Source organism: Mchenga conophoros, linkage group LG1 (assembly GCF_057382185.1).
Source record: "Mchenga conophoros isolate Kocher_MC1m ecotype Shallow Benthic linkage group LG1, M_conophoros_male_GT1.1, whole genome shotgun sequence".
NCBI lineage: Eukaryota > Metazoa > Chordata > Actinopteri > Cichliformes > Cichlidae > Mchenga > Mchenga conophoros.
In genome coordinates this window covers 21,619,698-21,636,320 of record NC_140526.1, presented here as the reverse complement: position 1 = coordinate 21,636,320, position 16,623 = coordinate 21,619,698, and the positions used below count along the sequence as shown (strand labels likewise).

Sequence of the window (16,623 nt, the reverse complement as noted above, 5' to 3'; positions counted from 1 at the left end):
AGAATTTCAACTTTCTTTGAAAAAAAACTGTCCTTTTTATTCTTATTATTCCATTTTCTACAGTGCGGGGACAACTGCTACAACACTGAGGGGATCACATTTTTAGATTTTTATTAAAGGATGAATATAACGGGGCTATAACATGACATGGTGCAGTTTTATTTTTGGGGGGGCACTGTCCAAAAGCCTCGAGCCACCCCTCATTGCCTCATATTTTGTTTCCAATGATCCGGACATTCTGGGAACTTTTAAAGTGGTCTTGAGTGATAGCTCTCCAGGCTTTCTTGAGGTCTTTTTAATTTTTCCTGTGGACATTGGTTACTTTTTTCCAGTCCTTGTACCTAACAACTTTCAGAAAAATGCTTTTATTTTGTTAAGCTACTTAACACTGACCTGTGAATCATTCAAGCATAAAGAACGCACCTAACTCAAGAATGTTATGACTACACCTAAGAGAAAACTTAGTAAACAACCAATTTTATATTGTGTCTTTAGGCACATTGTTACAAGCAGCCTGTCACAAAAACACATCATTTGTTCCCATTTCTTTAGTTGAGTCAACAAAAAATACCAACAATTACAGTTTGACAAATATAAAATAGTATTTATACACCAACAAGGGGATTCCCAGAGAGCTTTTAGCCACAAACTTGCATTTCTCAGCATGCTGTGTATTTTCCTAAAAAAATTGAGGAAACTTGGCAACTGGAGGACAAAAGAAGCAGCAGTCCTAAAAAAACAACAACAGATGAACAGTATCTCAAAGTCATGTGCTGAAGAAATAAGGAAAAAATCCATCAAAGGCCTAACACAGGACCTGAGCGATACATCTGGCCCTTCAGTTGATTCATCTACTGTTCAGCAAAGCCTCACCAGAAATGGTCTCAGTAGAGGGATGGCCGTCAATTAAAGAATTCTTAATGAAGGTAAACAGCCAGAAAAGGCTGGGGTATGCCATACACAAGAACTGGACTGAAAACAAGAGGCAACAAGTCTTACAGGTTGGGGATCTTCTCAAAATTGACTGAATAGTAATGAATGCAAAAAAGTACCATCAGATTTTGAGCCACCAAATGGAAGCATCTGTCTGGCAAAGGATCCATTTTTCAGCATGACAATGAACCCAAACCCACTGCCGGTGTAGTATAAGAATATCTGGATAAATTGGCCTCCCCAGAGCCCGGACCTCTACATTAATGAAGCAATGTGGAGTCATCTTGACAGAGAACAGAAAAACGGCAGCAAAATACAAAGATGAGCTTTGAATGTCCTTCAAGAAGCCTGGAGAACTATTCCTGAGGACAACTGAAAGAAATTACAAGAAACCTTGCCTATGTTGAAGAATAAAGGTTATCATACCAAACACTGACTTTCAAGATTGTTGGAAATATAAAACCTCTGTTTTTGTCATATATATTGTATTCCCATGTATGCTTGCACATTATGTCTGCACCTATTTCCCAAACCAAAAAAAAAAGCCAAATAGACCCCATGGTTTCATGAATACAATCCTTTTAAAGCACTGATGTTAATCAGCAGTCAGCATGTGTTGCAGTGTTTCAGTGGGGAGCTGTTGAAAAGAATTTGTCTGGGAAATTAAATTCCTACTGCTTTCCTGGCAAAACTCCGATCATAAATTCTGCCAAGGACTACGTCTGCCACAGGAACCTAGTGAGGGAACAGCATCTCTGAAGCTAAGTATCAACTGGAATGTTTTAGTAGCAACCAGACCAAACACTCAACAATGCCTAACAATGATTCCACAATGTGACAGTAAACAAGCAAAAACAAGATGATCTGGGAGAAAACACTCACGCTGGCTTCATGCTGGGCTTTCAGAACATCTTAAAGAGAGAACGCAGCATAATTGTGCACAAACTGCTGTGTCTTCACTCTGACATGTCTGAACTGATTTTCACCCCTCATCCAAGAGGCTTTTTCAGTTCTAACACGAAAAGATGTCCCAGGTATTTAAACCCTAGTGGAGAAAGTCCCAGGAGGTGCTTGTTGACCCACTATTAATCATGTGTGCATCGTATGCACAGCTCTCGTCCCACAGCATTTCATTCAGGCTGAGGTCATTGTAACCCTTGATTTTATTCTTTTTCAGCCATTCTATTGTCAATTTGCTGCTGTGTTTGGGATCCTTGCGCAGTTGCATGACTTAATTTGGGCCAAGCTTTAGCTGTCCAACAGATGGCTTCACGTTTAACTCTAGAATACTTTGGTATGCACAGGAGTTCATGGATGACTCAGTGACTGCAAGGTGCCCAGGTCCTGTCGCTGCAGAATGCGCCAAAATCATCACCAATCCCCCACCGTGCTTTGTTTGGATTTTCACCAAACATGGAGCTGTGTGTTATAGCTAAACATCTCTACTTTGGTCTTTTCTGATCAAAGCACAATGTTCCAGAGATTGTGGTATTGTGTAAACACACACCCCAAGGCTCCAGACCAGGAGGCTGCAGAAACATCTGCTTTTATAACGGTGTTCACACTTGCTGATGATCAGTTTTTCAAGTGCATTTGATTATCAGCACCTGGTTGTTATTTACTCTCTTCTTTCCTATCAAAACAGTGAGGGTGTACTTAGCTTTCACAGGTCTGCACAGAATCCTGTGAAAACTTCCTGTCTTCACACGCCACTTGACAGCTTCATATTATTTCAGTTGTAAACATAAAATAATACGAGTATAAGAATAATATTAGAAAACCAACTGACCTGTAGTCTGACTTTGAAGACCTCTAAATTAGATAGTCAAAACGTTGTGCTGAGCTTCACCTTTTCTATCAGATTTTTGCCTATTCAAGGCTTTGGGTGCTTTAAGAGTTGTAAAAATAAGCCCAGTTTAGTCAGCTTCAGATGGACTGGCCACACATACAGTACTCTACAAAGAGCTGAATGCCAGTCACAACCTGGCCTCTGGCTCTTACTCAGGCTTCCAGGGCATTCCAACCACAAGCCACTTCCCGTTACTGACCAGGATGGAGAATTCAGCCTGTTCCCTAAACTTATAGCTCCGCATGTGCCGACTTTACCAGCTCTCTGTCAATTATCAGTGCGTAACACCTAAATATGGCAAATGTGTACCAATGAAAACAGTGTAGTAGTCTTCACTGTAGTCTTGCAGGTCCATGTCCATTCAGAGTACAACATCAGACGAAGATCCTGTATTTGGACAAGTTTCCAGTTTCAACTCATTTTAATCGAGACTTTGCCCATGTGCTGTTGCATATTAAAATGCTCCCCTCCTGGGGCTTCACAGTTAAGCACAAGCATAATTTGTCCTAGAAATTTATCCTTGGTTAATTTCATACGTCAGTGAGAATCCATTGAATAGCACATAAATCTTCTCCATCTGTTAAAACATCTGGCTGCATCTCACGAGCTTTAAATATGATCTTAAAGAGTCTTGTGTAAGACGAGTCCCTGAGGACTACCAGCTGCCAATAATAACAAATACTTTTATTAAGAGACGCAGGTTAAATGGACAAATGGGGTGCAAGGGGGATGATGAGAAAGCTTTGTGCTACTGCGATCAGTGTTTTACTTACAATGACTAGTTGCGAATGTTTACTATGGAGAACAGTGTGTACACAGTAATACCTAAAATTTGTTATACTAGATTTATGACACTGATTTAAATCCTAAGTACCCACTGAGACTTGTACCCTCATAGAAATCCCAGCAACACCACCTCAACTGTGCTGGATTTGTTTGATAGTAATAAACATTCAGTATATTAGATTAGCACAAGAAGAATCCCTCTGTTGTGAATGTATTTAGCTTAACAGTACAGACATACGATATTTCTCTCATTTTAATTTGTGCTCGCACTCAAAAGTCTGCAAATGTTCTCCTCTCTGTTGTTCAAGACTTACTCAGTTTCACTCATGAATTAAGGATGCAGCCACATCAGCACATAAGTATAAACACAAGGAATGTCACACACTGCACCGGGGATTCGATGCAGTACCACAAATTATGCTTTATGTGGTTTTCCATTTGCATTAGGCCTGATTGAAATGAGCAGCTACAGAAACCAGCTCCATTAGGTTACATTATAATTCTATGTAAGAAATGCTCTCTTCTGTGTGTCTTGCTTCATCAGAATGAAAAATGAGAAAAGGAATAGAAATCAGCAACATCCCTGGGAATCATTAACTATATAAGAATAATAGAAACCATGGATTTAAAAAAAAAATGCTGTTTAAAATCAGCTATGGCAGAGTCGTGTAACAGCTTCAACAAAGACAAAAGGGTCGTTCTTCAAATATGTCCAATTTTCAGGATACCTTAAAAATGTATTTCTTTTTCTAATGTTTAAATTTAGACCACAGTATCATATAAATTCATGAACTGACATGAAAACATGCCAGTTGTTTGTTTTTTTTAATCTCTTTTTGTACATTTACTTAAAGACCACGTGTGGTGGTTTTTTTGTCACACTGCTTAAAGGCATTTATAAAATATTATTTCTACAGTCTCTTCAGCACATGAAGAAAAAGAAGAATGCAACAAATCAGGAGATAATAAAGCTGATTTATTATTTATTAGGTTTGTTAAAAGTATGCATGTGCAGCCATTTATTTGCTGCAATACTGAAAATATTTGAATTCTATATATTTCAATTTATCAACATATGAAATACGACACATTTTATTTGATGTGACAGGAAATGTGACTCAGAGGGGCTTTTGACAAATTTGACAGGATCATAAAGAATTATATTTTACAAAGCATTTGTAAATGAGTTTTCCCGCAGTATGTCACTGTCACTTCTCGACATGCTGACACACGTTTCAGCTCAGTATTCAGTTCAGGGCTGAATGGGGCACTTGTCCAGGAAACAGGATCATACTTGCAAAAGCTTTGGAAGCCTTATCATGACTGACAATCATTAGTTGTTTTTTTTCCATGAGTGAAACAAATAGGAAAATATGGATAAATTCGAGCAGTGGATTTGTTTGTCTTTCAAGTCAAGTCATTTGGTCACTTTGAAACCACTTAATGCTCCCTGAAATGCACATACCCAAGCCCACCCTGTCCAACATGTCACTGACCTGTCAGGGACGTCCCGAGGAGCTTTACCTCCTGCAGCACGAGGTGCAGCCTTTGAACTCTTGTTGGCAGTCATGTTCGTCTGCAAACCACCCGCTCACCTACAACACAGGGATATCAAACATTTAAACATGGGTTTTATACGGAATATTAAACCATTTATATTGTTTGTATTTGTCGTGAATATTTTCAGGATATAGAATCATAGAGCTAAAAAGCTTATTTTAGTTGCTCTCTTATTCCCAAGGAGTCGCCACGTCAGATGACTCTGCAAATTTTCATACTGGTCCTGCTGCAACCCTCCCAGGGACTTGTGTCCCCTGCCGGTCTCAAGCCAGAGATCTTTTGCTAAGTGAGCATATTAACCACTACACTAAGGAGCCACATAACAAAACACAAAGCTAACAGAAGGCAACACTAACTCTACTGATACAGCACCTCTCATGTACATGTGCAGCCAAAAACAAATGAATAAACAGATACAACATAGCAGTTCTTTCATCTGTTGTGGTTATGGGTCTATATAACTGTAGTATCAATGTGTCAATGCAAGGTTTTGAAACAGCAGCTGTTACTATTATCCCCCATCAATGATAGCTTTACTACTATTGCATCTGACAACTTTTCACAGTTCGGGCTAATAAAGAAATCCTACAGAGTTTTCCATTTCACCCCATCTGCCATCTTGAATCTCCAGTGTAAACACTGCAGATGACTTTCAATAAACTGAACGTAAGTGGCATAACTGACAGAGTATGTAGACAGTATTGTGCTGGAGAAGCCCCGGAGCTCCCGGCACAGCTGTGGGGTTTTTACGCCTAGAAAAATTTCCTTTCGGAATCAAAGCATACGGGTATACAGTGCTGCCAAAGAAAAAGCTAAACTTCTATTTAGCAAGCTCTTTATAAACATTATGAATCATATATAAATACATATATTCACATGTGCTACTCTGCTGATACTAACATTAAAGGTTGAGTTCAAACAAAGTCCAGAAAACTAATTTAGCTTACTTATTTCTAGAATTGAAAAGAATACAGATTTTTTTTAAAACAAAGTTAATATTTAAAGACTCTCATAACGCTTAAACTCATATTTGAAACCCATCTGTTGTGCATAGGGTGGAGGTCAGGGTGGATAGATGGGTAGGCAAACCCTCTTAGCAAATAAAGTGCTAATTGCTTACTCACCATATTGTACACATAATACTATAGGTCTATTTTTGGGGAAGGAGTGGGGCTCTTTAGTTATTATTATGCTAGGACAGGAAAGCTGTGAGACAGAGCAGAGGAAGCCACACGGCAGATAGGCCCGGGCAGATTCCAACCAAGGTCTCTGCAAGAGTCTTACGGGCTATGGATTACCCACAGTACACAACAGACATTCAGAGTCTGCTATTTTAACCCACATCCTAATCTTTCCATATGCTCTTCATGCTTTGCCTAATTGTAATCAATGGCTCATACTCAAGCAGTATGTCTGGTATCACACAAACATATTTACCACCTTTCACGTCTAAAATAAGTGAAAAGAACATAGCAATGAAAATACTATTGAGCGTGTAATTGTTTTCATCCTAAACAACCCTCTCTTTATAACACTATGAAACGCTGATGTAGCACTGAAACTGTTAAGTCGTTCTTCCTAAAACATTTACTCAGGTTTGTCAAAGCAGTTAGTTAAAGCCTCCCTTCAAACTGAGGGCCAGTGCCCCTGAAAGTGCAGCAATGAACCTTTCAAAAAGGCTCAAAGCAATTGTTCTGGTGCATGAGGAGGTCAAATGGAGATCCCTAGAGATCAGAGTTGGAGGATAGGAGGGTGCTTGGCAGCATGACTTGTTTACAGGAAGCTGTTGTATGAAGAAGCCAGCCAACCAGTAGTGGAGCTGATTCCTATAGAGACAGATGAGAAGAGAGAGGGAGCATTCCTGCTGTCAGCTATTTCCTGTGGATTGTGGACTGGGCTAGAACGACGAGGCATGCATCGTTATTTTCATCCAACACAAAGAACGATTTTGCCTTGTCCTGTATACGACTCCGCCAGTGCTGCTGCTCCTCTGTGAACCATAAAACCGCAGAGCTCAAAGTAAAAACAGAACATTAGTCCCAAAATAGGAGGGAAAATGTAGAAAGTTGCATCTATTTCCTGTCATCCAAATAGTTACGTAAGATTCATCATAAGCATCCACTCACATGCCTCGGAGAGAGACAGAGTCATCAATCAACATGCTGTTTGATCTAAAATTAGAGAAATTCTCAAATGATTTCTACAAATCACATGTCCGGCATCGAAGACTATCCTAATACGCGTGTAACTATCTAGACTGATTCACGATGGACTAAACAACGATAAAAATGTAAGAAATCATGCTTGACAGGAAAAAAAGGGACGTTGAGAAAAACATTCAGAGAACTTGAGAAATAAAATCTTTCATCTTATTCAAAATTTGACTAAGTTAAATTAGGAAGCATGAATCCAGAGACACTGGCAGCTGTGTAAATATGATTTATACCTGATTAAAATATGGTGAGTTTGGAGATGATATTCACTCCACTCTCTTCTCTCTGATTTGATCTCTAACACCTTAAAGAAGCGCAGAAATAATTTCTTTAACATCATTATTACCTTATGTAGCTAACTTAGAATCAATTTTAATCTGTGTAAATTTATTGTTTTCATTTTTTTTGGACTCAGAAAGCTATAATCACAGAAATGGGTCACAGAGGCCCAAGATGGACATTTCAGTGTAAACACCAAGGCGTTAGCCAACTGACTTCCTGAGGTCTGATACCATCTCTCTACACAAAATTACTGGCTGTAAACAACCACTTCTAAGAAAGCTCTAGAGTACCTTTAAAGTGCATTCAACCACATTCAATACAACTTTTCTCTTGAGATGTCAGAGCCAAGGGCAAGCTAACGGTCAACAACTGACGAAACACTTGACATCGCAGAGTGTTAAAATCTTTGGGGTTTTACGGGGTTTGGAGGCAGGACACAAAAAGGCACACTTTAGCCTGAGGTTGCTGTCCTGTTGTTGTAAAAACACAATTCTTCTGTCTCCATCTTTCTCCCTCCGTGTCCACTCTTTTCACCCACACGTCCCCGTCTTGCTTTTTCAGATGTTTCTTTCTAAAGGGTTTGTTAGGAGGAACTTGGATATGTGAGGATGGAGGAAGTCTGATAATGAAAATGGGGCAAATTTGTCATTAAGCAACATAACACAAAACAAAGCTGACTTGACTAACCCTGACGTTTGTAGTGCATTCCTGAATAAGTTGAACTCTTAACTTCCAAGTTCCAATTAGGAATTTCAATCTGGAATGTCCCCTCAACTAGGATTTCCAACCTGACACGTCAGAGCAGCCCTAGCAATCCCAAGATAGCAACTCAAGATAGCGGTACTGAACGTAAACAGGAGTAAAACGGTAAAACTTTTCTCTAATGGCACTGTTCTGTATCCGTGACTCACTAAATAATCCATACGCAGAGCAGTGACTGACACTGAGGCTCTATCCATGAATATACTGTAGCGGTATTTTTAAGCTCAATAAAATAAGTATTATGTTGTATTGCTAGCTACACTTGAATGCCTCTATCTTGCTAAGAATCAAAACAAATCTTGTTTTCCCGTGCCTTTTCCTGAACGTTCTCCAACATCTGAATTCCGAGGTATCTGGAACACAGCATTACATCAGGGGTGTCAAACATAAGGCAAAAGGAGAGTGTGGAACTGCTGAATAAAGCAGCAGTCTAAAGATCACATGTAGGCCTGAACCAGCCTGCAAACTATCTTAATCGAGCTCTCTGCAGAGGGGAAACCGAACAATCTCACAAACCCCAGTAAGAAGCAGCATTAACCATTAAGCTAAATAGCCTTGAGCTGGATGACTAGACAAGAGTTTGTACTGTTATTCATCTTTTTTCCAATTTTTCCTATGAAGCGGTGCATAACTGACAACTGACAAGATAAAGGTTCATTTAAAAGCTGTATACCATTAAAATAGTTTTTTTTAAGTAATAATATTTTAATTGTAACTTGTAACCAAGTTACCAGTCAGCTTTTTTTTCTTTTCTTTTTTTTGCTTGTCCCATTTGGCTCTTTTGCCATCAGAATTATTGTCTAAAGGCGAAGAAAGATGCCCAACGGATTTACTTTACCAAATGGACCATCCCAGCCTTGCCGTATTGGTCTATTTGACTCACCTTTTTTTTATTGTTTATTTTATTTCATTTTTACTTGCTAAATACGGGACAGATTTGACTGGGGAAAAGAAAGGGGAGAAAGAAAGAGGGAAAGAAAAACAGCGGGGAAGAGGGACAGGGGTAAAGGGCAAAAAACAAAAACCAACAAAATAAGCAGACAAAAAAATACATATATCGATCACCTGGATCACCTGTTGAGAAAGAAAAAAGAGAGAAGAAGCAGAAGGGAAAAAAAAGAGCAACATAATAAACAAAATCACGATGATCTATGGGAATATAACAGTAAATACTAAATATTAAACATTATAGTGCAGCACATAAGATCGACAGCGCACAGTGTGCTTTGAGGTAGGAGCCAAAAAGGATCTGCTAGAGGGTGTGGGGGGCCACAGCCCCGTCCTCCAGGGCATGAAGCAGGTATGGAGGAGATCAAAACTCCAGACATCCAGAGGCCCTCAGAACACAAGAGACCAAGGAAGACCAACAGAGGGGCAGCCGCACCACTGTCCCAGAAAGAGTTAAGGAGAGCCCCAGATGAGAGGTCACTCAGCAGCCGCGAAGCAGAAGCCAGGGGGGGTTGCAGTGACGTGCCCGTGAGCTCCGCCGGCAGCCAGCTGTGCCAGAGTGACCGAGCCCCAGGCCGAGAGGCTGAGGGCTCCAGTCAGCTTTTCAATGTGAAGTCCTTTTCTTACTGTAACACTGTATCATGGGCTCATTACAGCGTCATTTTTTGTTTTGTTTTTTTTAATTTAATATTAGGCCTCAATTAGGTTTGAAATGCCAACTTAAACCAAGTAAACATGGGTGGAAAATTATTTAAATTTAATAAGACTAATAAAAGTTCAGGGACTGGACTTTAACATCTCTAGTGATGAAGTCTTTTGAAAAGCTCAACAGAAAGGAGATTCTGCAGGAGATGGAGCATAATGATCCACTGCAATTTGCATACAGGCCTTGTAGGGGCGTTGAAGATGAAGCCGTGGTTGAATAAATTTCCTGTATCGTCGTCTGGAAAGGGCCAAAGCCCATGCTCTGCTCCTATTTACTGACTTTTCTTCATCTTTTAATTCAATCCGGCCACATCTGGATTCCCAATATGCAGATGATACGATGACTGTAAGTCTTCTTTATGGTGAAGAGTATTCCCATGGGCCTGTTGTGGGTGAGTTTGCTTCTTGGTGTGATCAGCCATTTTTGAAGATCAACACCCTGAAACTAACAACACCCAGTGCACTCAAAGTCACATTGTTTGGTTTCTGTGACCAATACATTTTGTCTGTTTGTCGCTAGCCAACTTATCATCCTGTTTTACAACACACTGAACCACAATGCACTCTTCTAGCTAGTTAGGCTAGTGTAAGCTAACTCCCCAGGTTCATCCTATATATGGTCACGTCCTGCTTAAAAAAACAAGTCCTATGAGTTTGGCATTTTGTCTACACCCAAAATGCCGCTAGCACATCCATCCTTTATTTACACTATTGTCTCGCCTAACCATGTCGACTAACACATATCCGCATTTCCAAGCAACTGGCCTGTTTCCTCTTCTTTCAAATCTTAGCTTAGCAAAACATCCAGACTTAGTCAGCTAAAAGTTTTTCTTCCTTATTTTCTTTTTTAAGCGCTACTTCTTAATCCCTTTACTTCAACCTCAACGCAGAGATTAAAAACTATCTGGCTGTTTTTGCCTCTGGCATAAAAACAAATCCTGTAAGCCAACGTGTCACTTTTGGATATTCAACACCATCGTCTTAATTAGCTAGCTTTGCCATTTCAGGGTTTTTCCTGGTTCTGTCATGTTCATGTCCAGAAGTATTATGCGATTACATATCAATGACGCATATGTTCCCCCAGCAACAGGAGCATATTGATGAAATGGGACCATGACAGTGTCTCCATTAGACTGTTTGGCCTGGAATAAAAGAGCTCTTTGTGCTCAGTGTGTCCTTGAGAGGGAGAGATGGTTAAAAAGTAAGTCTTTTATCAGTCTGTAGTCTATGTGTGTGTGTGTCTTTTAAAGAGAGTCCACATGTCCTTGGCACTGTCACTTTTGACATATTATCTGATACATAGTTCTCCCCGCAACTTGCAGGAATGTGCTAATATTTGCATTATCCGTCAGACCTTGGCTGCATTCAAAATATTAAAGTCTGTTCTCAGAGGGTGAAAGGAAGCACAGCAGAGGGGCAGAAACACCTGGAGTCAAAGCCAAAACCTTTGTTCTCATTCAGTGTAAGGCTACACAAATACGCACCTGGCTAAGAGCAATCTTCACGGAACCGCTTAACTTTACGTAACATTTTCATGTTATTATCAAGACTGGCAAACTTTAAAAATATGCATCAGAAGCAGCAGACACAACAGCTTTCATAAACAGAGCTGCCTGCCTCTTGTTTCTCTGCTTTTCTGGTTGACCCGGTTCTCTATTTCTGCTGATCAGCAACCTGACTTCAAGGTTTTTCAAACCACTGCAGAGCTCACAGGCAGCCAAAAACAAATGGGGAAAGGAAGGGTGAAAATCTCTGCGAATTCTCAACTCTTTCCAGACGTCACAACTTGCTGGCAGACATGAGTGCAAAAGCCCACACACTGATCCACACCATTGTTTCAGTACCTCCTGAAAGACCAGTTTTGTCCCCAGCGGACAAAGTCCGTTGAGCCAATTTGAGCCGAATCATGTCAGCAGAGCAGCGTGGGAGTTGAGGTACAGATACATATTTTCAGAAGGGCACCCAGGATTTGATATTCAACAGGATGAATACACATAAAATCATTTTCACTACATGTAAAGATTGTTTTTAGGCATTTTATAAGCCAACCATGATGGGAAAGCAAAAATTCCCATCTGAAACTGAAAACCTGAAGTATATATGTGCATTGTGTTCATAGTGAGACTCTCTGGAGACCCATTTGAGACTCTAACGGCCTCTATCTGTCTATGTAAAAGAAACCCACCAAGGTCAGTGCTACTGGCAGTTGCACATACCCATACCTATATAATTACACTACCACATGTTTTGCCATGCTGCCACTGTAGCTCGATTGTCCAGGTGGAACCAATACTTCTTTTTTTATCTCTGTTTTTTTTTTTCAGGGCAATCATGGCATATTTTCTCCTTGTGGAAAAGATGAAAACCCCTTCTGTATAACCTAGATATGAGCATGCACAGCTGCAGAGGCAGGCATGTGGAAAACAGGCTTATGTCCATCTGAGCTGCAGCGGGGAGGTGGGGGGGGTGGGGTGAATCTGTCACAAAGCTGACCTCCAACAGAAAAGTCTTTGACTTTTCCAAGGACACAAAATGTGCTCTTGTTTGCCAAATTCTTAAAGCTTAAGTAAACAGAGAAAGAGATTAGCTTTACTAATACCTGCGTGGTTCATTTGTTCTCCTATGAGTCATTTCTCAGAATCTATCAGTTTTATGCAAATTAAAGGAACAGTCGAGTCTAGAAATCTCATTTTTCTAAAGACTGTTTCACGGTGTTGCGCAGTTTTGGAGATCTCAGCTGTAGAGATGTATAACTTCAAGGGTTCTTTCCTTGTAGTACTCAAAGAACCAAAAAAGTGCATTTAAAATATTCTGCAGCAGTGTCTCTTTCCAGAAATCACAGCCCTGTTGCTCAATAAATCCACAAACCTTGTTTTTTACCAATACACACCGACCGAGACTATCACTCTGCGTGAGCAAATGTTCATCTGCCCACCACGGGAGACTCAGTCTACTGACAGCGTGACACTAATCACTAATCAGCCGCCCATCCTCGGCTGAACCGTAATGTTACCCAATTACTAACAGACAGCCAAAAGAAAGCAGTTCTTACATGAAACAGTTCATAACAAGCTATATGGATTTCTTTATTTTCTCCCATGTTGGACGAGGGCCAGCAGCATGACCACTCATTCATAACCCAGTTTCCACTGTTCATACACTTTCTTTTCCCATCACTAGTTATAAAAACTTAAGAACAGCTGGCACTGGATTCTTTTGGCCATAAATGTGATGTTTCCCCGAACTTCACCGCACAGTTTTAGTTAGAAACAGAACAAATATGAGCTGTTTGTGGAGCACTTAAAATATGTGGATCAAATTACCCCCTTTTTTTAGGCTTCGCTGATGAACAAATCCTGAAGAAAACAACTGGGCTCCCATTGATTACACTGGCATTAGCACTCTTGACTTAAAGTAGCCAGTGAGTTAATTAATATAACTGGACGTGATCTCATTAGGGGAGTCATTACGCATGTGATGACTGAGACAGATAAAGACGTTCCTCGGCTTTAGCTGTTTTGAGTTCAATAATCTGGAAACTCAAGTCAATATGTGCTGATTAATGGCACTGGGAAAATTATGCTCCGAGCCAAATTCACTAGCAATTCATTAAAGATTATAGGCTGTCTACTTTATAAGGAGGCTTTGTAAATGCAGCGCTTGCACCATTTATTCTGAGTATCAACAGGTTGTGACAAGTGTTTAAGAAATGAAAACACAGCTGAGAGTGTGTGTACTCCAGACATCCAACCCGAGCGCTGCTCGTATCTCAGCACGCAACTATACATGACAAATGTAGCCCCTCGAATAAATATAGTCAGGACGTCTTACGGCATGATAACGTCTACATGATGATGTTTTGTTACCCTGACATGGCATGCAAAATCCTATTAAAACATTACGACCCATTAACTATACAGCCCAGGGGGGCGCTTATAAACGGTTACATATAGAGGTCAAGTTACACAGTAGCTTGAGGCTTAATTTTTACTTCACATGAAATAGCTTGAAAAATATTTTGGATTTTTATTAAAAGACAAACAGAAAAAGGCTGTAACCAAAGTCTTTCTAAAGCTTTGTGGAAATCCTGCACTTGTCATCTTTAATGAGAAAAAAGAAAAAAGCACTATTGAACCAGAGGCACTGTGAGTGGGTGAGAGGAAGTGTAGTCGTGTTGGCACTGCAGCTGGAGAGAGCTTGAGAAACTTCCTAGTAAACCTTAAGACACACCAGTCGTAGATTTCTTTTGGTAAATGCAAAAGGGATTAAGCTTAAGGCAGTTTTACACTGTGCAATTCTGGGCAGCCCCAGAGGAAAGACGACTAATATAAATGAATCACGATGGCATCTTTGGTTTGGCACATGGAACGGTGAGTGTCACTACGTTACGCTGTAAAAGAGGTCCATAGCTGGCAGCTCTGAAGGTCTTGCAATCAGTGTTAGCCAGACAAATTTTTGACAACAGAACTGCTGCTGTGAATGTAGTCTACTAACAAAGCACCATGAATAGAGCATCATATGAGGTACTGATCAACCTAACACCAGCGCTTGTGAAAACCAGAACACCAGTGATATAGCAGCTCATCCCACTCATGATCCATCACAATTCACGGGTTATTGTCCAGTACAGAAAGAAAGTGATATGTTTTGCTTTACTTCATGAGCTAATGAGAGGTCAGGCAGGCTCTCAAACACTCATATCAAGGATAGAAGGTGGAAGTAAAATGTACTAAAGTAAAACATTGGGATGCCAATAAATCTAGTTTGTATGTTGAGGCCGCAGCATGGTGACAAACAGTATGACTAAGAGTGTGCCTTAGACCTAAATCAGTGGGTAATACTGTATGCCTGAAAGTTAATATTAAGTCAGCATAGCATGACCTTCAATGAACTAAAATCCCACGGCGGAAAGCAAGGTTAATATAGTTTCTTAGCTGAGTGACAGCAGATCGATGAGATCAGTGTTTATAATCCTAGAAAGAAACACACACCTTATTGTTCTGTGCTCTCTCCACAGGTGTGACATCTGCTGTGTTTTTAAGCCACGTGAATGTGAGAGCTGAATTGGTTAAAACAGTCACAGGCGAGCCAAAGGCACCGGCATCATATGTCTCCTTTCTGCGTAGATATAGTCACATAAGATTAAATGCTTTCATGAAAGGCAATGAAAAGCTTGCTTTCAAAAGAAGCTTTGTGACTTCTGTGGCTGTTTGAGGGAAGCTAAGGGAGATGGTCTTGTGATCTGCAGATTTATGACTAGGAAATCTGTCAAAACCGCATGTTGGAGAAATACACCCCCCAGATCTGAAGAAATGTGGTTGAGGATCGCTTTAGCATGACGGTGAGGAAAACTACAACCTCAGACCCTCACGATTCTCAGTAAATCCCAATGAACCTATCTTGAAGACAAAAACAACTCTTGATTGTGATGTTGAGTGAACAACGGCCCGTTTAGGCTAGACGCACTCCTGTTAGAGTGAATGGAGAACAGAGAAGAACTTCCTCAATAGCTTTGTGTTGACAGTCCCATCCAGTGAGAGGGGAAGGTCATTGTTTGATCTGCACAATGGAAAGGCTTTTTTAAGGGAGGAAAAAGAAAGCTTAAAGAAAACCGCTCACAGCCATAGGGTTTGCATTATGGTGAGTGAGATAAGATCATAAGGATTTAGGCTGTAATCTGTTAAGAAAACTCATATTCAGGAACCAAAACATTCAAGAAAGACAGCCACACAGCTCTCCATACTTAACCTACACAAACCTCAGTGTAGTGAAAACACTCTTTTCCCAGCGTTGTTCTAAAAAAAAAAGGTGCTTTTAGAAGTTTAAATTGCCTGAAACAATTGTGATACATGGGCCAGATTTTCCCCCTTTATCCAAGTAAGTAAATGCACATGTTTCAGAGAATCACAAAAAAATAAAAAAATAAACCAACCCTGGACCTGCATCTGCGCCAAAGCCAGGTCAGAAGAAGTTAAATTAAAGGCTCCAAACTAAGAAGTAGAGCTGAAAACACGTACATGATCATTTTAACCCACAGAGGTGTGATTAATGATACTTTTTAAGGACTGCTACATCACACGAAATGCAAATGATCTCCAAATGTGTGGCGCAAAAAGCGTTAACAGATAAAACTGCACATGCACAAGAGTGTAAAGGTTAAAATACGCAGAATGCATGTTTTAAAAAGTATTTGGGTTTTTACCCTTCCCTGGCCAAAACAACAGAAGTCACCCCCCTCACCATAAGCCTGAACTCCAGCAGGAAAAAGGACACAGGGTGCTCAGTTCAGAGTCGTGTGATCTGGAGTCTTGTGCTGTTTTCTTACTTATCTGCTGGTTTGACTTTAGGGATGTTTGACCGATAATAACTAATTACAAAGCCCGCAGAGTTACTGCCTGCATCCGCTGGGACATTTTTCTTCATTCAAAGGGTCAGCTGTCGGGGGGGTGAAAGCAAAGCAGTCTGCCGATGACTGCACTTCATCGTTCAGCATGCCATTGACCAAATATGGTCACATGGAGACACTTTAACGCACCTTGCAACTTTTTAAAAAGTTATTTTCCACCCCTGCTTTGTCCCACTAGC

At 40.3% G+C, this 16,623-nt stretch overlaps 1 protein-coding gene across 2 annotated transcripts in view; it reads right to left on the bottom strand.

Moving 5' to 3' along the window:
• dennd2b (DENN domain containing 2B) overlaps window positions 1-16,623 on the bottom strand; it is a 56,415-nt gene that overhangs the window by 34,870 nt on the left and 4,922 nt on the right. For both annotated transcript variants that reach the window (XM_085269816.1, XM_085269815.1), the window contains exon 2: window positions 5,065-5,163. In XM_085269816.1, coding sequence (XP_085125942.1) covers window positions 5,065-5,138 — 74 coding nt within the window. In that variant the 5' untranslated portion in view covers window positions 5,139-5,163. The remainder of the gene's footprint in view (window positions 1-5,064; window positions 5,164-16,623) is intronic.